The sequence below is a fragment of the Crinia signifera genome, chromosome 2, assembly GCF_055691185.1.
Source record: "Crinia signifera chromosome 2, ASM5569118v1, whole genome shotgun sequence".
Classification (NCBI taxonomy): domain Eukaryota; kingdom Metazoa; phylum Chordata; class Amphibia; order Anura; family Myobatrachidae; genus Crinia; species Crinia signifera.
In genome coordinates, this window is record NC_139218.1 from 271,380,625 (window position 1) to 271,407,858 (window position 27,234).

Genomic DNA, 27,234 nt, shown 5'->3' on the forward strand with positions numbered 1-27,234 from the left:
TCCCCTGACATCACTGACCATCATTCATGGCGCAACATACTTGAAATGTTCTCTGGAAGGGACACCAGGAGGGGAGCAGGAGAGTGCTCTGCTCCTCTCCCCATAGAAGCAGGTGCACCGCTGTCCGTCTCTACCTGCAGCAGCGAAGGTTGGGCTGACCTCATATAAATATTTACAGTAAGTGGCACTTTTGGGGGCATTGATTAAGGGACACTACTAGTGGCAGTATGTGGGGGTATTACGTTTTGCATAATGTGTGGCATGTGTAAGGGGCATTACAGTGTGCAGCATCATTTGAAGGGGCATTACGGGGTGCAGCATCATGTGTAAGGGGCATTACAGTGTGCAGCATCATGTGTAAGGGGCATTATGATGTGCAGCTTTATTTATAATGGGCAATTCAGTGTGCACCATCATGTGTATTGGGTACTTTGGTGTGCGGCATACTTCCAAATAGACCATGCCCCTTTTTTGGGCGCGCACACCTTCGACGCGCGCATGTTGTTGGCTCTTTGGCTTGACTACAGATCTTTTTTGGCTCTTTACCTCTGACCGGTTGGCCACCCCTGGCTTAGATGATGTCTACTACCGATGTAAAAATATTATAACATAGCAACTACTGCCAAAGGTTCCGAACTAGATCCATCCATTAGCTGAGGATTGCTGTGTGTTATAACACATAGCTATTAGGAAGCACTGACCGATACTTCATCAGCCTCAAGTTACTTAAGTGACAGATGTAGAATGGGGACTTCAACATGAAAACAAATGGATGGACAACAGCAATAGGTTCTTGCATTTGCTAAAATACTAATAAAACAAAACCATTTATAGCCTGCAGTTTGTAGAGACAGAGAAATTACTCTTTGTTGGGGCAGCCTTCAATAAGTCCAAATAGAAATAAAATATAACACGTATATGTTAGAATTAAAATATAAACAGTAGTATCCAAACACAGGGGAGAGAAGAAAGGGCAAACACAAAGAATGCCAATGTACTGATTATTATCCCGCTCCATGTTCCCTGCATGATGAAGAAGGAACTGTTTGGTCACAGGTGTTGTGCTGATGTGGTATAGAAAAGGCATGTGGAGAAGTTCTTTAGGAAATAAAATTATGCATGTCGTGATATAGGCAAATATGAAATATTCTTAGTCATCTCTATACAGATATAAAAAAAATGATGTTGGCCCACTGGTGTTTGTGATTTATTAATACATTGATATCACTTCATGGCAGTGATCATGCCACAATAGGTGAAACGTGCATCTGACAGACAGATAGGCCCAGTTTCTACAGCGACCGGATCACACATATGATCCACGGTGTGACAATATGCTGCAGCAGGCCCATGTGCACAGTGTTTTATGCTGCCCCATTGCCCACCATTATGCTGCAGCAGGCCCATATGCACAACGTTTTATACTGCCCACCATTATGCTGCAGCAGGCCCATGTGCACACTGTTTTATGCTGCCCCACTGCCCGTGTGCACACCATTTGTTGCTGCACCCTGCACGTCAATTTATTATCATAAACACCTAACCAAATTTTTACCTAAAAAAAAACTTTATTTTACAACACCAACTAGAATACAAACTTTTAATATCAACAGTATAATACATGCAACTATATACACAAACTTTATTTATCAACAATATTTACATCTGCTATTTATTTTAAATTCTGCAGATGTCGCATGAAACGCGTGATTTCCTGTTTGGCTTTATCAGCCTTTACCGCGAGGAGGAGTGTTTGTGGCCTCATCTGGCACGAACACAAATCCCAGGCCATTCTTTGTTTGCTCGGGAGGCGGCAGGTGAATGGAGTTGGTGGTCAGCCGATCGTAGAAGCGGGTATTCCTTAGGGACCTGCCATCTGAGCATCTGCCATTTTTCCCCATATCCAGGAAAATAAATTCATAGTTAACGTTGACCACCGCCATGAGAACAATGCTGAAGTAGCCCTTATAATTGAAGTAGTTAGAGCCGCTGTTGGTGGGTTTGGTAATGTACACGCTTCCCATCTATGGCACCACAGCAATTGGGGAAATTCCAGCACCTGTCAAATTCCTCTGCGATGGCTTGCCATTTTTCAACGGTTGTAGGGAACTGAAAAACAAAGAAAAACCTGTTTTAAATGACATTTCTAGTTTTTTCCACTAGAGTCACAAGATCTATTTCAATCACCTGAAGACCTTGGCCATACCTCTGACCTTAATGAGCTATCTGTTGAGGAGACAATGTCGCCAGGAGGAAGCCGCACAGAAGCAAATTTGGCGATGACCCACTACTACAGGAGGCACGGTGTCACCAGCTCTGTAAACACAATGAATTTGATGACTTTGTATTGTAGTGAAAACGATGCACAAACTCACACCACAGCAGCAAGTAGAGTGCCAGCGCTTGATGAACGAGGTTTTGTACAAGAGACTCACAGGCCAAGTGACTCCAGAATGGAACCTCAATGTGCTATCACCCCAAGCACCTGCTCCACATGTCCCTTTCACTTACACCAAACCACTTGCCACCTACCCTTTACCGGTACTCATCCACAGCAACAGCCCATGTACCATTTGGATTATGCCCAATCAATGACCTTCACTTACCAACCGCCTCCTCACACCCATCCTCAAATCAACCACCCTACCCATTTCCGCCATCACCCACCCTTCCACCACTCTGCAGTCTTCTCCTCAAATCCAATCTTCCCACCAAACCAGCTACCCACCGCGAACCAGCTACACATCCACCGTCACCTCAGCAATATACACATCTATGTTGGCAGATCAGGATGAGGTGGAGGAGCCAAGTCTATTTAATGTTGGTTGATTTAAATATATTACACAGCACCATAATGTACACATTATATTTTTGTGAAGTCTAAAAAAAATTGGGCCACTTTGGCCGTATATTTAACATGTGTTTTTAGGAAAAATATATACAGTTCTAGGCATGAAGCAGATATTTTTCAGCAGATGTGGTGCATTCTGCAGCTCTGGCATTTGAGTGACATTGCTTTCAGGAGGACAATGCACACATGAAGGCAGATGGTAGCGGGGAACCATCTTTCTGGCCCAAGCTGCATGTGTGCAATGCACCGCTGAAAGCGAAATTACTCAACGTCAGTGCCGCAGGCTGCACCACATCTACAGTATTTATAACTTATGTTGCACTTTATGTAGATTTCGATAGTTTTATGCTACTAAATGACATGTAACCTTTTAAAGATATAAAGTGCTATCATGTTTTCACATGTTTGGGCTTCTCAGCCATGTTGGGCACATACTTAAAAAGTGGTGTTTTAAAGCTAAAAAAACCTTTCACATTCAGTTTTACAATAAAACCTTTTGCTAAAATGGAAAGCAAGGTGTGGTGTGATTTTCTTACCTTACAATACTTGTACTGTAGAACCTTGAAAATGTCCTTGCAGGTTTCATGTGTCCCAAAGCCTGCGCAGGGATGTGTGTCCCATACTTCAGGTCCTCAAAGGACTGCCCAGTCGTCAGGAACAGCAGGATAGCCACGAGCCTCTCCTGAGGCGAGATAAGAACCCTCCATCTTGTCTCCCGCTTCTCAATATAGGGGGTCACTAGACCCAGCAATTCCTGGAAGGTGTCGTCATCCATCCGCGGAAGATTTCTGAAATCATCCGGATTATTTTCATGGATATGAGCCAGGAGGGGCATGTAGGAGCGATCGGGCCTTTGCAGTAACCAGACCCTTGTCCAGCAGGATCTCTCTCATCCAGCATGATCCCTTTGCTGGGCCCTCTCCCTGTCTCCCCTCATCTTCAGCGCAGCGTAGCTCATCAGAGCTTGACATCTTGCAGAATCCATCTCTAGACAGAGCAGGATAGAAGCACTTTGTAATGCCAGGCAGAACAAAGCAGTAATGGTTGTTAGCAATGTGGAAGGAGCATCAAGTATAAACCAAACTTCTCCAAAAAAAAAAATGTTATCGAAGGTTGCATTCGATAAATCGCATGATCAAATGCAAAATCCAATGCACTAAAATTCCTTTATCATGTGAACGGTGAGCTTCAAGGGAAATCGAACCAGAGATCGCATTGAATGCAATCGCACATGTGTATGGGAAGCATAACAGTGCAGGGTTAAGTGATATCCAGGTTTCAGCATAGATGGATGAATGAAAATAACAGTTACTAATTAAGTCACCTGTGCTCAAGTATGGATAACACTCAAACCTGGACTGTTGGTGTGCCTTGAGGACCAAGACTGGGAATGCCTGCTTTAGGTTTATCCAGACCAGACCAGAGCGATACCTGTGTCAGATAAGTTTATTCGTTTATCTAGCAAAAAAACCTGGCCACGGAGGGGAAAAATAATCATTATATTGGTACTCTATTTTTTTGCCCTTTTTTTTCTCTCCCTATTTGTTTGTTGTCTATTTTTGGATGCTACTATTTACATTTTAATAATAACAAAGGTATATTTTATGTCTTCTTGCAGTTTATGCAAAAAATTGGAGTCGAAATTCCAGTGACTTCACAGGAAGTATCAGTGGCGTAACAATAGCACCGGAGACCCCGCGGTGGCGGGGAGGCGCTGAGTAATGTGGGCACCAGGGTCTGCAGGGGCTATTGTTACACTGCCCTGACCTGCCTTATCAAAATTTGGTGCTACGGAACTGGGATGTATTCAATCACATACAGTATTCTAAGGAGATTGTGAGGTAAATGTTTGAAGCAGTGGTAAGACTGGAGAAGTGAGCCAGTGAAGAAGTGTGCCAGCTGCTCTGTATTATTTTATAGTATGCAAATGATAAATGTTACTTCAGTGATGATTGGTTGCTATTGGTCACATTTATCCTATGAGAGGTATAAGCAAAAGTAAGGGAGGTGGCTACTAATATTCTTAAGGTTTCACACTTTCAAGAGCAACTGGAGTAAATACTTGGTCTCTTTCCTGGGAATTACGTTTTTATACACTTTCCGGGGATAAAATTTGCACTGTTCAAAAAGAAACCCTAATATACATATAACAATTTTCTATAAACAGAGGTCCCTAACTTTGTTGATTTGGAGTTTTCTTTAATTATGTTAAGGTGGTTTAATTATTTTGCTGAGTTAGCAATTAAGCCACCTGCTTCCACAGACATAAATCTCCCAAACATGATCAGTTGGGAGTTCTTGGGAACTGGTGTTGGGAACCACGTCTCTAAAAAGAATATAAATAGCATTTGCCATTCTTGACATTGTAGACATCTACAGGGACTAGATATCATGCATCCTCTGTCTACAGCCGCCTTTCTGAACACACTGTGTCATCTGGTTTTAACTTGAGTAGGTGAAAAAAATTTCATATGAGCAAAAAAAATGCGGGGAGGGGTGACAGGGTGAACTGGGAAAAGAACGAAAACACACTACAACCAGACATCAAAAGAGGTGTTTCCTACAGTAGAAAACAAGGTCAAACAACTCTGATAATGGAAAAGGGTATACATGGATTACACACAGGAAGATGTGGGGTAGTGAGGGAAAAGAACTCCAGCCTGCAATACTGGACACACTAAGGAGCAACCCAATGATGGATGGGTACTATATACAGTGATCTGCATGTAAAAGCAACATGGGTTTCTGGAGAGCTGCAGAAGTATGTCTTTACTCACTATACTTATGCTGAACAGTGCCTGTAGACACACTTCTGTATAACACTTCCGGTACAACAAAGTGGATGGGAATAATTCAACTTCTACAGTCCACATACAACATACATTTACAGGTACAAAATACTAGTTAGTGTTCATTTTAGCACCCTCCATCTTCCCTGCCTGGGGTGTTGCTGCCTGCTGTAGTGCTTCTAGCAGATTGTGGTCTGTATATCAGCACTGATATGCAAACCAGAAATGTGCTAGAAACACCACAGCAGACCACAACACCCCAGGCAAGGAACAGGAACTGCATGGGATATAAAAAATGGCTGGTGCCAGAATGAACATTACTAGTGTATAGTTGTCTATAGATATCATTTTATTTTTTATAACACAAGAGTGACATTTGAGAGAGTTATATCGATTAGTAATATAGGTTTACAAACAACTAAATAAGTTCTCTGAAAACGTCTGCAAGCATCTGGTCCAAGTTGTTTATTCTGTTACCTACGAGCATTCCCAAGCATTTTGGATAAGGGATGCTCAACCTGTACCAGTTTTCTTCTTGGAGGGGTGAATGCAGTTGCTCTCTATCGCAAACTGATCTCTTTAGCTTAGCTCAGCAATTCTCAAACTGTGGGTCCTGAACCCAAAGTGGGTCCCAACCTTCCTAGCATGGGGTCGAGACTTCATGTTACTGACATCAGGCTGATGACTTTTCTAATCTCAGTCAGTGATTTAAGGAGTCTGAAAAATCTGTTGAATTGTCTGTTATTTCAGACTGCTCACATTATTTTGTGCCTCCACAATGCTGCCGTGTATGTGCTGTCCACTGACTACGCATGTCATGATGATCTTCTGCAGTAACTTGCTAGGGTTCTGTAATTATTATTATTGTCTGATGGGTCCCAGAGCAAAACAGTTTGGAGGACCCATTGTTTAGCTTATTGTTCACAATACAACTTGTCAGGACAATTTTCTATAACAGTAAAAATTCTGCTCTATGGTAAAAATGTATGTCTTCTCCCTATCTATCAAAGTATCACTGCCACAATACACACCCTGACAGAGAAAATATATGGTTTTCTTTTATAAATAATGTCAACGATTTTAGAGAGTTCTGAAGCGTACAATGCATGAAAAGCCGGGTGCACAGGACGACATATCTCTGGAACACGACAAGTTTAGCAATAAGTTTTTCCTTAACATGGGCAGAATCAGATGCTTCAGCTATATTGCTGCAATAGTCATGAAATATTTCCACTTAAATATGAGCCAAAATAAGCATGTTCAGAAATAAGTACTGCACGTTCATAAAATATATGTAACATTTAAAAAAAACTTCTCCTTCAATCAGGTATGCTCCGACATGAACAAGATAAACATACCTCACTGAACAGTTATTCATCATAGGATAAAACAAAGTTTGTCTTTTACCCAAGTAATTTACCAAAACACAAATAAGGGAAAAGAAAGTCTGGTTGGAGAAACAGATTTTTTTTGCAATCCACTTATTTAATCCACTGATTTCAGGAAATCAAAAATTAGCAAGTGAATATTTTATTTGCCATGGTAAAAAAAATTTTATTTTAAATACTACTATTTTGGACAAGCAAGGCTCTTGGATGGTAATAATCGAACCATTCTATTCAAATGATAAACAAAAATCTGGGCTAAAACTATTCCACCACAGCCGACCAGTGGTGGCTCTCCAACTGCAAAAATTCTGCTTGACAATGTTGTAGCAGCTGTGGGGCAGGACAACATTGGCTGTATGTGAAGTGGCTTTGATCAGCATGTGTGCATACTGTGTTAGGCTATGACTAGACTGTTGGGTGAGTATAACTATGAGACTGGACAGCAACACAGCACAGTGGTTTAAAGGAGCAAATAGGCCTATTTAATTACCATACAGGAGAAATCACAAGAACAGAAACAGAAAGTTAGTGTTGAACATAAGCAGGGATGAAAATGTTAAGGGTCCCAATGTCTAGGTCGGCAGTCACTAGGTCCACCACTATTGGTTGAGAGTGACTAAGTGAACACCTAAGAATGGTCGACATACATTAGGTCAACAATGACAGAAAGTTGACACAAGTTTAAGGGCAATATGTACATGGTCGACACTCAAAAAGTCAACAAAAGCTTTTTTTTTTTGTTTTGTTTATACCAACTTGGTTCATATTTACTATCCAAGTGTGCACAGAGTTAGATTATACTAGTGTGCCAAGCGCAACGAGGCACATTGTCCGAAGCATGGCGAGCGCAGAAAGCCATGCGAGGGGACGCGCTACACTTATATGGTGTCCATGTCAACATACACCAAAAACCGTGAAAAACTTGTGTCAACCTTTTGAGTGTCCACCATGTACATGTCGACCTTTGGCTTTTGTTGAAATTCTGTTATTGATGTACACATACAGGTCAACCATTCTTAGGTGTTGACCAATAGTGGTCAACCTAATGAGTGTTGACTTAGATATTTTAGGCCCATTATCCCAGACTCTCCCAAGACTCCATAAGCCTTTCTACAGGATTCAAATTGTGTGTGTGTGTGGGTGGTGGTGGGGGGGATAAAATAAATTTTATCAATAAGCCCTTTCACCCCAAGCATGCATGAATAAATGGTGCACAATACTGCTAAAACAAACCTTGGGTTATTCAAAAAGTGCCTTGATCTGATCTGTGAAGCTACATATATTGAAGCGGTTGTGGCAAGAAGTTCATTTTTCTCTTCTGATGTCAAACTGTGTCCTGTTAAGAGAAATCAAGAACAAGAACTAATACTCAAGAAAACACACACATTGGGAAAAGCACGGATATGTTCTTTAAACAAAATACAATTAGAACTGCTGCATTACCAAAACATTAAGTTTTGTTCACAGACATAGGGCCAGATGCACTAAGCTTCATAAGTGATATAATGGAGAGTGATAAACAGCCAGCCAATCAGCTCCTACCTGCCATGTTACAGACTGAATTTGAAAAATGTCAGGCAGGAGCTGATTGGTTGGTTGTTTATCACTCTCCATTTTATCAATTTTGATGGTTAGTGCATCTGGCCCATAAGCTGTATGGAAAAATTTGGTGTTCACTGGCGCTGTACCCCATATACACAGTATATATAAATACATTTATTTGTATAGAGTCCACTGGAATAGGCACCACTTAAGGAGGAGGATTCTATCCAATGTGATTATTTTCTTCTATTCTGGTCACCAAATGTGCCCACTGATCACTGACCATGGGTCAGAGCCCTATATTCACATAGGGGTTTCTTTTCACTCATACCTTGAAAAAGGGCACATAACAGCCCGAAACACATTGGTGTGTTGTTTGGACGTCCTAACTGTCATCCTAATGAGACTCCACTGCCATCCATTGCTATTTTTTGGAGGATCCTTGTCCGGAAAAGGACCTGTTCTGATGTCTCCAGGTTTCAGGGTGATCAGTTAACTTTTTATTGTACATTTTAAAGTGAACTTGTTTTAATCATGTGAAGACTGTCTTCAATAAATGTTGTTGTTCTGTGGAGGAGTGGAATCCCCTGGTTTTCTTCATTTGATGTTTAGGAGAAGGACTACAAATAAAGACATCTTTCAAGGAACAAAGGGTATTTTCCCTTGGTGAGTTATATACCACAGGGTTCTGTGTTTTGGGGATATGAGGGATGTGGTTCCTTAGCTCATTGCATACCATAAAAGAAGATCAAAGAAACCATGATGAGCATATAGGGCACTGTAAACAGGCCAGTGTGGTTTATATCATCCTTTGAGAAGCGGTGTCGATAAATGTGCGCACTGAGGACAACTTTTAGGAATGACCACGTGAAGAAATCCCTGTGAAAAGAAACCCCTATGTGAATATAAGGCTTTGACCCAAGGTCTGTGATCAGTGGGCACATTTAGCGACCAGAATAATAATCAGATTGGATAGAATCCTCCTCCTTAAGTGGTGCTCATTCCAGTGGACTCTATACAATTACATTATTTTATATATACTGTGTACATGGGGGTACAGCGCCAGTGAACATCAAATTTTTCCATACTGCTTTGTGTCTTTGGATGTGGTACATCCGTGGTGGTTCATAGGCTGCAGTTCCTGGGGCGCAGTCAATATCCTGCATTTTTTGTTCTGGCCCATAAGCTAGTACACACTAGACAATATAGTGGACAATTTGTCATTTTGAGCCAAATTGAAACAAATCGTCCACATTGTCTAATACTTATGCACTACTGCACATTCCTGTGCATCTTCTGAGTTTTTTGGCCATTGAAGGAAACATACAGCAACATACAGCAATATACAGTATCATTTAGGGAGTACAGCCGTGCCACTGCTCATGCCATTAGCCACAATCAGCTCGTGTGTGCCCAGCATTAGAAAAGGAAACCACTCTTACTGTAAAGTAAATGTAGAGGGGTCCTGATGGAATGAGGATTATATGCTGGTGATCGGATGAAACGGGAGTCCAATTTATTGATTTGTTTATTTTTATCTTGTATAGGATGCCTACCCCCTGACTCGGTGTATGCCCGATTATCTAATTATCTCCATCCTCTCACTTTCCACCTCTTCAGTATGGATTTGTATTGCAAAATTCCAAGGAGATTGTGCTTACCAAAAAGGTAAACTTTCTAATACTTGTTGGATTTTTACTAAATATCCCATATTTCTCTAATTACACTTAAACTCTAATAGTCAATTAAATTATCAAAGTCAAATCAAGTTCTTATCTAACATTAACAAATATGATACAAAAATGTGTGGCGCAGCAGGTACAGAATTGGTAAGCGATTTCACATTACCCTTGTATTTAAAGTTTCTATGAAATACATGTTATCACCACTTATACCTTAAGTTCTTGAAAGTATAATGTAGATTGTAATTTTTCCTAGAATTGATCAATAAAAAAAACCCCTATTCATTTGTTTGAATTATCACACATACAAAAGGAAGGGTATCAGAGGAACTAACTTCATGTATTAGAAGTAAAAAAAAGTGAGAGAATTTGCAGTTCAGCATAAAAATCAAAAGAGAAAGCTGCTGTTTCTGCTTAATGACTTGGCGCCTTATTGTCACCTTTTACAGTACATAAACCAAGAACAGGTGTGGGGCGGGCTCTCACTGCAGCAGCAGGTCAAGAATGGAATGCAAAAACTCACTGACCTCTGGTTCCTGCCTTATCCCTTGAAATTAATATTAGGAAAGCTTACACTAATCAAAAGCTCACTTTATACATTAAGAATGACACATGATGATGTCTGGGATCTAGACTACAACTACTGTAGCTGAATTCAGTAACATCATTAAACTGAAACAAAAAACATTAGCAGTATTTTGAAGAAATTATAATTTTTCATTATATTTCTGAGCTTAGGGCATTATAATAAAAGGATAATATTCAAAGAGTTGCACAGGTTTTCATTTTCCAATAATTAAGTTATCAATGATTTGGACGTAGTAGGCATCATTTTCAAATAACTATGAGCCTAAAAGTAGTTCCGTGAGGCGCCTGCCCAATGTGTTTTTTTTTTTGGGTGGTGGGGGGGTGTTCACCAATAGTCTTAATCGCCAGCTATCCTCTATGTTCTGCTATATATTCACTTTAACATATAAGATGGGTTTACGGCTTTCCTTTTGTTCTTATTTATTTATTAATATGTTTCTTATATGTTTCTTGCGTTTCTTAATGTTTCTTATATAGCGCACACATATTACGCATCGCTTAATGTTGCTTTGTAACAATATTTTGTCAGTTACTTTAATTGATTTATGGTCATTACATTTTGGTCATTTCTGTAAGTTATTACAGTTCATTAAACTTTGCATCTAAATACATCCAAATCTGTCCAGGACATCAACCCTTTAGTCTATCTTCACTCTGAGAAACTTCATCCAAATCCATCCAGGAGATGGTGTAGAACAGACTCACTGGTTCAAAGTTGTGCCTGGTCCAACCAGAACCCCAACCCCCTAATATGTCTTCTGGGACTTAATATCACAACTTTGGGGAAGATTGTATCCAAATCATTCAGTGGAAGGCTCGGGAAAGGCTGCTGGGGCGAAAGTTCTGGCCAGCAGGAGGTCCGGCCACAACCCAAACCCCTCCTAAAACCTGGAGAGGATACAAATGGACCAGGTCGCATTGGTTGCATCCCAATCAGTACAGAAGTGTAGAAATAGATAACTGGCCATTCAAACAAATAGACCAATGAATTTCATATATAACATTTACTAAAACACAATGTAAACACTGAATGCACAGATTACGGATTCAGTATTAAATCCCGGCGGTCGGGATCCCGGCGTTCAGAATCCCGACGCTGGAATCCCGACCGCCGAAATCCCGACAAGAGGGGGACGTGGATCGCCCCCCCCTTGCGGGCTCGCTGCGCTCGCCACGCAGCGGGCCCGGTGCCTCGCTACGCTCGGCACGCTAATTTATTCTCCCTCCGGGGGTGTCGAGGACACCCCCAGAGGGAGAAAGTGTCGGGATTTCAGCGGTCGGGATTTCAGCGGTCGGGATTTCAGCGTCGGGATTCTGAACGCCGGGATTTACACTGCATCCCCAGATTACGACCTGCACGTGTGAATAGAGAGATTTTCGGAAAACAAATGCCATATCGTATAGCCCCTTTATATAGACAGTACAGCTAGCGATACTTCCTGCCACTATTTGAAATTAATGATCATTGATAAATGTATCACTAAGTGATTTATGTATTATACCCTTATACAAAATGTCAATTTATAAAATAAATAGTATTTATCAAGCGATCTTAAATTGATATAGTTGTTGCATTGCAACATAATACACCAATATAATTTCTATACTTACAGAGCACGATGAGATTAGTTGCATGAAATAGACGTCTAGTTGTGAAACAAATTACCTTTACGGTGTGTAATGTGTAACTAAGCACTGGCATCTTTCTACTTATAAATCAAAGCAGTCAATAAAAAATAACTGATCAGTTTAAATGACAAACCCATTAATGTCTAAAGTTAGTCACTACATGATCACAAGAAAATAAATATAAGGCGAACCTTTAAATCCATCAGGATAAACTTCTGGAAGAAATTTTGTCGTTATGTCTCCTTTGATGAAACGAGGATGAGTGATAATCTCCCGGAGTAAAGGAATATTGTGAGTTACACCTGAAAAACAATACAACAGTCATGTAGTCTCCAACTCAAAAACACTGTGCTTAGATCTACAGCAATAAGGCATATAAATGGCTAACCTCGACCCGCCAGGTAACTTGAGTGTACCATTGGGGACGTATGGTCGTGTGCCATACGTGTGTATATAAAAGAGGAGTAAATATAACATTATGAAAAAAACAACTAGGGGCAGGAACAGATAGCAAATTGAAAGACCACTCACTATGCATATTTGTGATACTGCCAGAAAGATGACATGGAAGGGAGGTTAATGATAATAAAATAAAATAGTAAATAATGTCTTGAAAAGAAACTGCAAATGAAGCCATATTTACCTCCAATCGGGGTAATTGGTCATTTTATCACAACATTAACACTTTGGGCAGTATTCAATGAGGAAAATTCTCTGTGCATGGCGAGAGATTTTTTCTCTCGCCATGCACTCTCCGTGTTCCGGAGCCTCCTGCTCCCACTATTCAACGTATTTAAGACTCGCCGCCACTCGCGGCGAGTCTTAACCCCTGCAGCGGACGAGCGTCCGCGGCAGGGAGCTGACAGGGAGCCGTGGGACGGTGGCATCCAGGGAGATTAAAGTCTCCCTGGATGCCCCAGAACATATGTGGAGGGTAGGGGGCCCCCCCGGGACCCAGGCAGCACAGGCTGCCCCCCCCCCTATAGCCAGCGGGGGACCCAGTATTCACTGCACCCGTTCGTGCATATTAACGATCGGGTGCAGTGAATATATGAATATCTAATGAGCGGCTCGAGCGCTCCGGCCCCCTGCTGGCTGCACTGTGTAAAAAAAAAAAAAAAATTAAAATGTTTACATTTTTTTTTTTTATTAAATATATATGCATGTGCTATAAGCACATGAATAAAAATAACATGCCCCTTCACAGAAAAAAAAACCTGATTTTTTGACACCAAAATTAAAAAAAAAAACCTTTTAGATTAAAAGTTCACATTCCAGCTCTCCATCAAAAGATAGAGAATTTCTACACGGAGAGAGACGGCGAAAATCACTTAGAAAGACGGCGAATATTTCACATTGAATAGGGTGGTTCACTTTTGGAGAGCAAAATGCTCCGTCCAAGGCGAAAAAAAGCAAAAATTCTCCATAAAACACGGATAATTTTTCTCATAGAATACTGCCCTTTGTATTGATTTTGCAAAACCCTGTATCTGGTGGTATTTTAAATATTAAATATTTAAAAAAATTACTGATAGGAGGAACTTCGTGGATCTAGGAGTCCATAGTTAAATGTGAATGGGATGCATGAATGTGTCTAATTAGTCCTACATACTGTATATCAAAATTGGAAACATTCCCAAAACAACCATCTTTGAAATTGTTTAACCCTTTGAGTACCAAGTGAATTTGTTAAAATAGGTGTGAAAATTGCCAAGCAAACATTTTTATTCATCATAATGACCTGTAATGTTTACCGTATATAGGAAATATATATATTTTTTACACTACATTTTTTATTTGAATAGCAGGAAATAATGCTGTATGCGTAATCACCAAACCTCTGGAGCATGTATGCACACCAACAGCACCAATTGTTGTTATGACCCCACCTCTTAGACCAGAGGTTACCAAACGTAGTGCTCAAGGCTCCCCAACAGTCCAGGTTTTAAATATATCCATGCTTGGCCAAAGGTGACCTCATTCAATTTGATGTAACCATCTGTGCTGAGCGAGCCATAGAGCATTGTAGTGCCTTGGAGACTGTGATTGGGGACCTGTGTCTTAAACTATAGGTTGGTACAGCATAAACATTGCTTCTGTTTCAGATCATTCTAAACTAGGGTATGTTATTATTACTTTATCATGCTAAGTAATATGATAGTATTTTATAAATAAATCTAACAACTGATAAGAACTGTAACAGCAGAAAAGTTACAATGAACTACAGATTATCATTAGGTAAGTAACCTCATCAATAGGGGTGGGGGTGTGTGTGTGTGTGTGGGGGGGGGTGTTTGGATTCAATAAGCCCGGTAATTTACAAGGTGTGAAAAAGAGTGGTAGCTTTAGGCTTTGATGCCTGCTAACATTCAATTAGAGCCTTTATTTGTCACCCGTGAATTAACTATGAACATGCTAGCACACCGACAAATGGGACATTTTTCATGACAACTAATTAAATTGCCCTTCTGCTCCAATCAGGCTGTGGTAAATTACCACAACCAATTGAATTGCCCCCCTAAGTCTCTTAAAGTGGGTTTTTTTTTTAGATCCTAAAGAAATGTATGTTGCTATAGCCATTATAGTGTACATTATGAGAGGAATTCAATTAGCCACATGACTTACCGTGGGCTTTTAGCTCCAAGGTAAAGAGCCTGAAGCCATTCAATTGCTTACTGCACATGATAATTTGCATAGTTCTAGACACTTTACCCAAAATCTATGCCTTACTACACATTAGCCTCAGAGCTTGAAAAACTCTGAGCTCTTAACAAAAGAATCTAAATGCCCATGGAGTGTCCTATAGCTAATTGAATTCCCCTATGTTCTATGGTCACAAAAACAGGCATGGAATGTCATATTGGGCATTCTAATTTTTTATATCAATCTCATCTTTTCATTTGAAAGTCTAAAACACTAAGTACATGAGCCCTACATGATCAAGGCCCAAGGTACCTGAAGCAGCTTCTGATTCCATACAGTCCACCTGATTACTGCGATCTGTAGCTGAAGGACTTTTAGCAGTACCTAGAATCTCCTGCAATTCATCTGGGGGTCAAACTTTTAGCCATGCAGCTCCGACTTTATGGAACTCACTTCCCCGCACAGTTCGAGAGGCCCCCCAACTATGGAATGCTTCAAACACAAGACTTTCCTGTTTACTCAAGCATTTCCTTAACCCCTTCCCGACATTTGACGTATATATACGTCATGGCCGGGATGTACTTCCCGACACATGACGTATATATACGTGTCCCAGCATGCCCAGGGGGGGCGGCGATGCCTCCCCCCGTCGGCGATCGCTGCGATTGGCTGTTCAATGTGAACAACCAATCGCAGCGTTTTCCTGTGTTACCGGCGAATCAGACGCTCGGTAACACATGGATCAATCACCGCCGGGTGTGAGGGGGCGTGAGGGGGTCACCGGTGATGACCACACCTCACCCCACCTGCCCCCAAGGCTGTGATTTAAACTAACGGTGACTGCGCTGCAGACGCCATTCCGGTCTGGAATTGCGTGCAGAGCGGCCACCGTGCCAATCTGCCGTGATACTGACCTGATCCTTGCCTGATACTTACCTGATCACCGCTGGTAGCGTGCTGCCAGCAGCTGGATGCTTCCTGGATCTTGTGACATCCTGTGTGCTGCTGCTGCAGTGTCATAGAGTGACAGAGAGTGACAGATAGTGAGAGATAGTGAGAGATAGTGATATATTTTGTGTCTGTTGCCCCCCCTTTTGTGCTGATCAGCAAGTTTTTGGGGGTGCAGGTTTTTTTTTTTTTATATATATATATACCTGTCAGTTGCACCAAATGTTGTGCTGCCTGTGCAACTGACTGCTGCCCCCCCTACTGCCCCCCCTTTTGTGCTGATCAGTATAAATTAACTGATCAGCAACTTTTTGGGGGTGCAGGTTTTTTTTTTTATATATACCCTGTCAGGTTGCACCCACAGTTGTGTGCCTGCTGCCCCTCACTTTCAAGAGGAAGTCATAAAGGGCCTAATATTTGGGAACCAGCAGGCAGAGGGCCCCAGTACTTCTAGTACTGGCCCCCGTATTGTACCAGGGCAGCATTTTCCTAACAAAGTCCCCTCCACTGCAAAAAAGGGCAGGACACAAAAAAGGTGCAAAGTTTGCTATAAAAAGGGAATAAGAAAGGATACTATTTTCCACTGTGAAACTTGCCCCGACAAACCCGGCCTATGTATAAAGGAGTGTTTTAAAATATACCACACATCTATGGATTATTAGGTTCATCATTTCACCGTGCTTCGGGGGGTCTTGCTAATGCCACATAGCACCCACCATTCATTCCACCAGAATCTGAGCTGCAAAATCCAAAAATCACTCCTTCCCTTCTGAGTCCTGCCATTTTTTGGTCACACATGAGGCATTGCCGTACTCGGGAGAAATTGGGGCACAGATTTTGGGGTGCTTTGTCTCCTTCATTCCTTGTGAAAATAAAAAATTTTGAGCGAGAACTGCATTTTTGTGTAAAAAAATGTAATTTTTCATTTTCACAGCCCAGTTGTACCAAAATTGGTGAAACCCCTGGGGGTTTGAAATGTACACTATACCCCTAGATGAATTCACTGAGGGGTGTAGTTTGCAAAATGGGGTCACTTGTGGGGGGGTTCCACTGTATTGGTGCTTCGGGGGTCTTGCTAATGCGACATAGCACCCACCAACATTCCACCAGAATCTGTGCTGCAAAATCCAAATATCACTCCTTCCCTTCTGAGTCCTGCCATGCACCCAAATGGTATTTTTTGGTCACATGTGAGGCATTGCCGTACTCGGGAGAAATTGGGGCACAGATTTTGGGGTGCTTTGTCTCCTTCATTCCTTGTGAAAATGAAAAATTTGGAGCCAGAACTGCATTTTTGTGTAAAAAATTTAATTTTTCATTTTCACTGCCCAGTTGTACCACAATTGGTGAAACCCCTGGGGGTTTGAAATGTACATTATACCCCTAGTTGAATTCCCTGAGGGGTGTAGTTTGCAAAATGGGGTCACTTGTGGGGGGGTTCCTAACTTTTAGCATCTTATGGTGCCTAGAAACCTACATGGTGCCTAAAAAATAATCTCATAAAAAGGAGGCTCCAAAATCAAGTAGGTGCTCCTTCTATTATGAAGCCTGTGGTTTGGTCAACGTGCACACTAGGGCCACATATAGGATATTTATGAATACAAAAGAATTGGGGGAATCAATTTTTAGTCACATTTCTCTAGTAAAATCTACTGTGTTCCTTAGAAAAATGTATTAAAATTGAAAATCTGCAAAAAAAAATGAAGTTTTGAAATTTCACCTACACTTTGTTTTAATTCCTGTGAAACACCTAAAGGGTTAACAAACTTCCAAAATGCTGTTTTGAATACTGTGAGGGGTGCAGTTTTTGAAATGGCATCATTTATGGGGGTGTCTCACATACAAGTCCCTCAAAGTCACATCAGAACTGAACTGGTCCCTAAAAAAATCAGTGTTTGAAATTTTCTTGAAAATTTTAGAATTTGCTATTCATATTTTAAGCCTCCTAGTGTCCAAAAAAATTAAAAGGAGGTTGAAATAATGATGGAAACATAAAGTAGACATATGGTCTATGTTAGTTATTAACTATTTTGAGTGGTATGATTATTTGTCTCACAAGCAGAAAATTTAACATTTTGAAAATTGCTAAATTTTCCATTTTTTTACGACATTTTGGTATTTTTCACAAAAAAACACAGACTGTATCGACCCAAATTTACCACTAACTTGAAGTACAATGTGTCACGAGAAAACAATCTCAAAATCACTGGGATAAGTAAAAGCAAAAAAAAGTTATCCCCACTTAAGTGATACATGTCAGATTTGAAAAAAAGGGCTCTGTCAGGAAGGCAAAAACAGGCTACGGCGGGAAGGGGTTAAGTATTGTTTTGAAAAGCTTTCGGTATTTTCATTGTTTCTGTATTGTATTACATTAATTCTATCTGTTAAGCACCTTGAGTCCTTTTGAAGAAAGAGCGCTATATAAATAAAATTATTATTATTAAGTAAATGGCATCACTAACCAAAAAGTCCCAACTCTTCTGCAGTGGTAGGAGCCAGACATTGCAGTGTCATACTCTCCTGCAGCACTCCGCTCCTGCGACACATAAAAAGGCAGCACTCTAGACAGTCCTGTCTCCAGCAGTAGCCTACATCCCTGAAGTGACAAAAATGGGGTCCCTGTGGGGCCTTGCCCTCTATCAATTAATCCACCTACTTTCTGAACAAAAAGGGGGGGGGGTAATTCAGAATGTGCACTGGTTGTTACCACACCCGGTGACACCTCTGCACTAAGTGGACCTTAATTAATTCCAAACCTTGAGTAAAAGAAAAGAAAAACAATAATTTTGATTACTGAATCAGTTAACGCCAAAATCAAAGAAGCCATAATTAATGTCCAACATCAGGCCATTGTTTCTGCTCTGCAAAGAAACGTCTTGGATCTTACATGAGGCTATTGGCCACAAGTTCTGTGATGCAATGCTTGTTAAATAGTACTGTATCTTATTTTTCCACTTTAGAATAAGTGTAGCACCGGAAAACGCCAAAAAAAAAAAAAGCTGAATCTTAGATCTCCTATGGATCATGACCTTTGCGAAAGTTCATACGGCCTCCCCATCTGTGTGAATTACTGCTACTCAACAGCAGAGGAACCCAAAGCAGCTTGTACAGACTACCTGCTGCTACCAAAACATCAGCCAGACATGACCACCACACACTCAGAGGATCAAACAGAGGCCAGCAAGATATCCTTATTACATGAAAAGTTTACATTTAATGCAACTATACTATTTTATTGCAGATTTACCCAAGCCTTTGACTATGTTCTGTGCATTTAAGTGAGAAAATGTATTAGTATTATGGGACCTCAAATCTTATTTATCTTGCAACATTCAAAAATGAAATGTTAAAATACAATATTGATCTGACCAGACAGTGGAATAGGATATTCTCTATGGGATCAATTCTATTAACTGCAAAGGGTGCAATGTTCTGTTGTCCCAGCACCCTGGTTTCAGCCTGAAATCGCACAAAGGGCATTATTCAGAGTTGATTGCAAATGCAAAATATTTCTCAAATGGACAAAACCATGTGCAATGCAGATGAGGCAAATGTAAAATGTGCAGAGAGAGATATTTCGGTGCGTTGTGTTAAAACTTACATCTAAATTTCAGTTTAAAATTAAAGCAGCCAGTATTTACCCTGCACATCAATATAAATAACTTACATCACATCTAAAAGGGCCATACACACTAGGAGTGTCTGCCCATCGTGTATGGCCAGCGATTATGTTCATATCGCAGGGCAGAAAATCGCTCAGTGCATACACATTGAGCAATTTTCACAGGGTGAATGACTTTCCATAGTAGGACACTATGGAAAGTCATTACCGCCGGCGGCCGGCGATGATGCGGGAGTGTGCATCAGTGTTCACCACCTGGCCATACACACTAGCCAGTTTTGAGCTAGTCACAATTTTGTTACTAAGAGACTGTTCTGAGGATTTTAATATGTGACACTTGTAAATCTGTATGTAACTGAGTCAGTGTAACTGCATACAAAGTGCCACAATGCAGCAGCCATGGCATTATTTCCATGGCACGTTCTATTTGTCTTCACATACATGCTAAGTCGTGTAATATATCAAATGAATAAGCACGGTCTCCTAATGCATCGTAAATGCATTGCAACTAGCCTGACGCTAGCAGAGTTGCACGTGATCTGTCAGCTTGATCCAGCAAGGCATCGCCCGCTATGTGGCATATTGAGGCTTTTTGCAGGAGGACAAATACTGTATTTGGAGTTGAAATTAAATGCAATTGCACCTGTGCTCAAAGTGAGATGGTATATAGTGGTATGGCATACTGCCACTTCCATGGCACTGACCTGGAAATTACTGTACAGCGGGAAAGTGAACATACAGAGCACTGCAGTGCAGCCCGCTCACGTGTGTAACACCAAAATTTCAGCTTCATCCATGCCTGGCTGCAACTCATGTCCCAGTCCTCTTTGGCACCAAGCTGAGATCCAGTCTCCCTCCCTTCCAGACTGCCCATCTCACATCACTGGCACCAGGCTCCAGCTTGTCATCTTTTCTCCTGAACTAGGGTGTGTCCTTCACAATAAGGTAGCCTCTGCTCTAAGGACACAACCTTTTCATGACATTGCTTCATAGTAGTGAAACAGTTGTATTGTTTGTGTTAGTCTTCCAGGGAGCCTAGACACACTGTTTAGAAACCACTGACCTATCAAAACATCTATATGTCAAAATTCCCACTTCGACCACAGATTTGCATGATAAAAATGTACCCATGTGCAAAATTTGCTTTTTTTTGGTCTGTATGTTGACATAGGTGGACATGAAACCCTTATAAGTGTACCGCGTCCGCTCGCCATGCTTCGGGCACGGTGCTTTGCTACGCTCGGCAAACTAATTAATTCTCCCTCCACACCCTAGTGGATGGTAGGGCATAAAATTTCGCCTGTAGGCACATGTCAGTGCGAGATGGACAGTGAAACGTAGTACCGCGTCCGATCTCATGGCTCACTACGCTTCGGGCATGGTGCCTCGCTACGCTCGGCACACTGTTATATTCCGCCTCCATGTCCACTGGGATGGTAAAGTATGAACAAGTTAAATGTCAGTATTTCGACCGCGTCGGTATTTTAAATGTCGGTATTTTGACCGTTGGTCAATGGTTGTTGGTATTTTGACAGTCGGGATTTTGATTATAGGTAAATTGACTGCATCCCGTACAGACACATCTTTGCTCTTACTTAAACTAACAGTATGCATCCTTTTGTTGATCTGTAAATCAGAGATTAGTAAGACATGCCATTGAGTGTATAATAGCATTACAGCAATTTGATATATTTTAGGGGTGGAGCTAAATGGCCACTAACCTTCAAAAGGGCTGGACATTACCCTTTAATCTAGGTTGTAAATTACATGAATACAATTAATTGATGAAAATGACACATTGCTGTAATAACACATCACAAGCATTACAAGCTGTAACTAACAAATATAACCAAAAACTAGGATGGAGCTTAGGGCTGCAAAGCTTTGAGGGCCATATGTGACCCCAGGGCGACCTAAGGACCACCATTGACTGAGTTTAACAGTTCTGTCATTAAACTTTTTTCTAGATCCTCACAAACATATGAGCAAATATTTTTATTGCTAATTAGGACAACCTTCCTCTTGTGTATGTCATACAATATAATAATAGTACAGTATAGATACCCAAATTGAAAGAATACAGTAGTAACAAATAATGAATGAAGCGAACTAACACAATACCATGGTATGAACACTCAGGCAAATAATGTTACCGTGCTCCTATATTACGCCAGTGGTGGAAGGCCCTGCAGTAGCACATTTTTAGGTAATGATATCCAGCTGAGATCAAATCCCAATAGAAGTAGAACAATGTAAGGAATTAATCTGAATGGCCAGCTGTAAACCTGTACTAGAGGCAGTGTTAGGTTAAATTAAATGCTTTAGTAGTGTCCAAAGTTGAACACCGGGAGGGCTCTTAATGTGCTGTTGGGAATGACCTCTACTTTGTCAGAATAAAACATATGATGACCTGGCACAGGCCTGCATCATTTCCAGACGTTACTGTATTTAAAATCCCAGTTAATGCACAGACATTGTGTGAATGAAATGGCAGGGAGAAAGCTGTGTGCAGTGCTGCCTGCAGCCCATAGCATTCAGAGGGTCAGAGTTTACAGCAATCAATAGGTTGCTCTATACCTCAAATAGCTAAGGGTTTTTATTCATTAGAGCAGGCATTCCCAACCATGGTCCTCAAGGCACACCAACAGTGCAGGTTTTGTAAATATCCAGGCTTGAGCACAGGTGCCTTAATTAGTACCTGAGGGATTCTGATTAAACCATCTGTGCTGAAGCCTGGATATCACTAAAACATGCACTGTTGGTGAGCCTTGAGGACCGTGGTTGGGAATGCCTGCATTAGAGGACCAGAAGGTGCAATGTCCTTCTGAAAAATGATGCTGCTTACCAATAGCCTGGAACAATTGGGATGGAAAACCAGCCCAGGAAATTAGTGGAAGCAGCCCTAATATGGGAAGGGCTATTGAGGGACGGGATCTGTGCAGGCGGCACTGGCATTTTATGAGGCCGGATTCTGAGTCAGACATAGCCATGGCCTTTATTGTGTCTTTAGCTGCCGTTGTTATTATTATTATTATATTTATAAGGGGCCATATGGCACTCATTAGAATAATAGAGGGTACACAGAACATAACATTACAGTAACTAAAAAACTAAAACAGAGCACAGGCTACATACAATTAGTACAAGTCTCAGTACACTATAGCTGAAATGTAAGGAAGGAAAAGGAGTTGTCCATGTTCTACCAGTGGCGAGCAGCCGTAGGCAACTATGAGTGACAAGTGATGTGGGCATAGATGGTCGCTGAGTAGGAGATAGCTGTAATTAAAATGCATTAGAAGAGGGCTGTGAAAACAGGAAGGAAGAGGGCCCTGCTCCAAGGAGCTTACAATTTACAGTTGTCTGATTTTTTATTCTATGCTGCTACAAAGCCCTTCCTTGGTGAAGATCCATGTGTCTGATGACTATGACTAAAGGCCCCCATACACTAGCCGATTTTGGTCAGATTTCGGCCAGATCAGTCGGATCTGGCAGAAATCGGACCAAAATCGGCTAGTTTTGATGTCCCCTCAGATCCGATGCGCGGTCCCGTGCGCATCGGATCTGCGTCGGGTGGTCGGACCTGCTGCACGTCCGACCACCCGACTTGGGACCTAGTGGGGCAGCGCGGCGGTGGAGGGAGCAGGGGGGGCTGGGGACGCTGCGGGGGACACAGGCTGCATAGAGCCGGGCAGGGGGACCCGGGAGCTGTCAGTACTGAATAAAAAAAAAAAAGCCCATACAATGAATGGGTGGCCTGTGATTGGCTGAGCGCTCTCTCAGCCAGTCAGCAATTGGCTGAGAGAGCGCTCAGCCAATCACAGGCTGCCCATTCATTGTATAGGCTTTTTTTTCTAGCACTGACAGCTCTCGGCTCCCTCTGCCCGGCTCTATGCCGCCTGTGTCCCCCGCATCGTCCCCAGCCCCCCCTGCTCCCACCAGCAGCCCTGCTCTGTAGCCCCCCCCACCACACCTGCCCCCCGGGTTTTTTACATGTGATAAATCGAGACGATTTATCACATGTAAAAAATGGCACATCAAGTGCCAATCTAATCAAGCTCCCCCGGGGAGCAGCCGGGGAAGCTCAGGGGGAAGTCGGGGGCGACTTGTCCTAAGGACAAGTCGCCCTAGTGTATGGGGGCCTTAAGACACCCACTTTCAGTGTCTACAGATGCTGCCGTCATGCTTTGTGTGTCTTTAGATGGCACGTCACACAAATGAAATGTACCCTATGTTACGTGCAAATGATATATCGGAGTATGGCCTTTTATTTGAGAGCTTCACAGTCTCCATACGCAACTAATTTCAGCAACACAAGTTACAGTGCCCTCACCAGTTACTACTACAATGCAATGGAAACTCACCCCCCCTTGCACATAAGATTGATTCCTAAATTTATATTGCAGTGAACTATACTTAAACACAATAGAAATTGCTCATTCCCACATGGGTGGTTCAATCTAATATAGACATGTGCACAGGCCCAGATTACATGCAGAGCTCTTTTCTCCATCTGAGTAAATGCAGGGGAATTTCTACTATAGTTGCGACTGCATCATATTTGTCATAGCCGCGTCCATAGTTGTTTGCAGGGGACTTGTGTAATATCTGGGCGCCTGATTTCTTCATTGCAATATAGTGGCATACAATTCATGCGATGCAATTTTTCATTGTAAAGACCCAATTTTTAATTGTATAGTCACCCATGGGTGATTTCATACCCCCACTATCCAACTACGTATGGAGTTGATCTTATATAGTGTGGCGAGCGCAGCGAGCCCGAAGCGTGGTGAGCGCAGCGAGCCCCGCAAGGGGATGCAGAATACATGTAAAGTAATCCGCGTCCGCTCGCCACACTATATAAAATCAACTTCATGCGTAGTTGGATAGTGGGGGTATGAAATCACCCATGGGTGACTATACAATTAAAAATCTGGTCTTTACAATGAAAAATTGCATCGCATGCCTTAAGTAGTGGCATGCAATGATAAAATCGGGCACCCAGATAATACACAAGTACCTTTTGCAGCATGAGGAACAAATGTGTGAGTGGCAAGGGAGCTATGTCTCAGACTCACACACAGGAACATGGAACAGTCCACTGACATCAGGACTTCCCACTGAAATCTACACTGTTAGGAAGTATGATATATTGGCTGAAAATAAGACCATAGATAAAACATTGGGGATTTTAAGCTTTGCCAGAATATCTTCACTATATTCCTTGCAAGACACTTATAGAAGCCTGGAATGTCCAGACGGATTCTGTGACGTACAGTGCCACTGTATAACATTATTAATGATATTGATCTGTGGTAATGAGATATCCATCATATAGAACCAGCTTGAAATAACAGCTTCTAAGCAATGAGTGTCCCTAGTATTATTCAATACTTGGATCTGTTTACATTTTAGTATTCATTCCATTGTTCCGAACTGAAATATTTAGTTAAGATAGGTTTCCTTTTGAGGTAAGACTAGAAATCAGGCGCTTGAAAAACGTTTTTGAAAAAGTAAACTGTGCACAACAAAACTAGTCAGGAGCACTATTGGAACTCTCAAAACTGACTTCCAGACTTTTTAATCTAGCTTGAACCAGCTCATCTTGCTATACTACTTCCTCCACAACTGCTTATTCACCTACCCTTTCTTGGGATCCGGAATTCATTTTCCTCTTACACTGGAAACCATAGTCTCCAAAATGTACTTTTATTTTTTGCTAAAAAACCTACTGGGGACATAACTGTAACTGGCACTACTGGGGAAATAGCATGGGTACTCTTTACCTAGAACGGCGCCCGCGATTGGCATCGCGGGCGTCGGGGGTAAAAAATCGCGGGTACATTAAAAACGGGTGCGACGCGATGCACGCGATGCCCGCGATTTTCCCATAGGGATCAATGTTAAAACTGTGATTGGACGCGATTTTACTGTTAAATGCCTCAATACCCGCGATTTGGCCATAGGAAACAATGTTAAATGGGCCACAGAGCCCTAATAGTGCCCTTGAACTGTGAAATGGCCCCCACAATTGTTAATGCCACCCCACGATCAACATCAACCCGAAGCGTGGCGAGCGCAGCGAGCCCGCGAGGGGCGGCGGTACGCGTCCTCCGACCTTTTCATACCCCCACTATCCACGTCGGCGTGGAGTTGAGAATAGAATAGTGTGGCGAGCGCAGCGAGCCACCGAGCCCGAAGCGTGGCGAGCACAGCGAGCGGACGCGGATACCTTCACAGGTAAACGCGTCCCTTCGCGGACTGTACAGGTGTCCGCGTCGCCATGGACACCTGGGAAGCCCGCGAGGGGACGCGTATAACTGTGAAGGTATCCGCGTCCGCTCGCCACACTATTCTATTCTCAACTCCACGCCGACATGGATAGTGGGGGTATGAAAAGGTCGGAGGACACGTACCGCCGCCCCTCGCTACGCTTCGGGTTGACGTTGATCGCGGGGTGGCGTTAAAAATTGTGGGGGCCATTTCAGACTTCACGGTGACTATTTGGGCTCTGTGGCCCATTTAACATTGTTTCCTATGTAAAAATCGCGGGCATTGAGGCATTGAACACTAAAATCGCGTCCAATCTCACTTTTAACATTGATCCCTATGGGAAATCGCGGGCATCGCATCGCACCCGTTTTTTAGTGCATTCGATGGTCGCGATGGGCGCCGTTCTAGGTAAAGAGTACCATAGCATGTAACTGGCACTAAATATGTGCAAGGACATGATTGCTTGGCATTCAAATCCAGTGTCCAAGATAGTACCCAAACTTTGCTTCATGTTTTAAAACCTTGTTTCATGCGCAAATAAAATATATTTGCGCACAAAATGTTTGATGTGCTTATACATTATAAATGCAACATACTTCATTCAAATATAAAAATATTCCAAAATACATTACCCCAAATTCTTCTGGTCCCGAGCAATTTGGATAAGGGATACTATACCTGTATTATATTTTATTTATTGCATTCATTTATATTATGCGCCACTCACCTGTGTTTTTTCTGAAATACTGTATCTCATTAGAATGTTTGGTACTTGTAATATCTGGGCTCCCGTTTTTCGAATGAGACTGCGTCCGCTCGCCACGCATCGGGCACGTTGGCTCGCTGCGCTCACCACACTATATAAAATCAACTCCATGTGTAGTTGGATAGTAGGGGTATGAAAAAATGGGGTGCATTTAACATAGGAGCCCAGATATTACATAAGTACCGAATGTTTTGCATAGAAACATAGGATGTGACGGCAAATAAAACCAATTGGCTCATCTAGTATGTCCCTTTTTTACCACAAGGTTACCTCAAACCCTATTTAAACCTTCTTTCTCTGTAAGGCTATCCTTATATCTTTCTCATGCATGTTTAAATAGTTCTAAAGTTGCTGAGTGTTCTGAGGGATGCTAGATCGCTCAGTGCGCTCAGCAAGATCGCTTAGCATACAGCGATGTAATCTGTCAGGGCCAGCATGCTGGATATTAAAACGCCAGGCGATAGCGATGCTGCACATTGATTGCTATGCCCCTACACACGGAGCGATATAGGGGCA

General features: G+C 42.0%; 1 protein-coding gene across 1 annotated transcript in view; it reads right to left on the reverse strand.

Annotated features, from left to right (window-relative positions):
• The window catches only part of PCCA (propionyl-CoA carboxylase subunit alpha), a 457,969-nt gene that overhangs the window by 189,909 nt on the left and 240,826 nt on the right, over positions 1-27,234 (reverse strand). Inside the window, exons 17-18 of the mRNA XM_083168630.1 lie at positions 12,661-12,771; positions 8,262-8,364 (exon numbers count right to left, since the gene is read on the reverse strand). Coding sequence (XP_083024756.1) covers positions 8,262-8,364; positions 12,661-12,771 — 214 coding nt within the window. The remainder of the gene's footprint in view (positions 1-8,261; positions 8,365-12,660; positions 12,772-27,234) is intronic.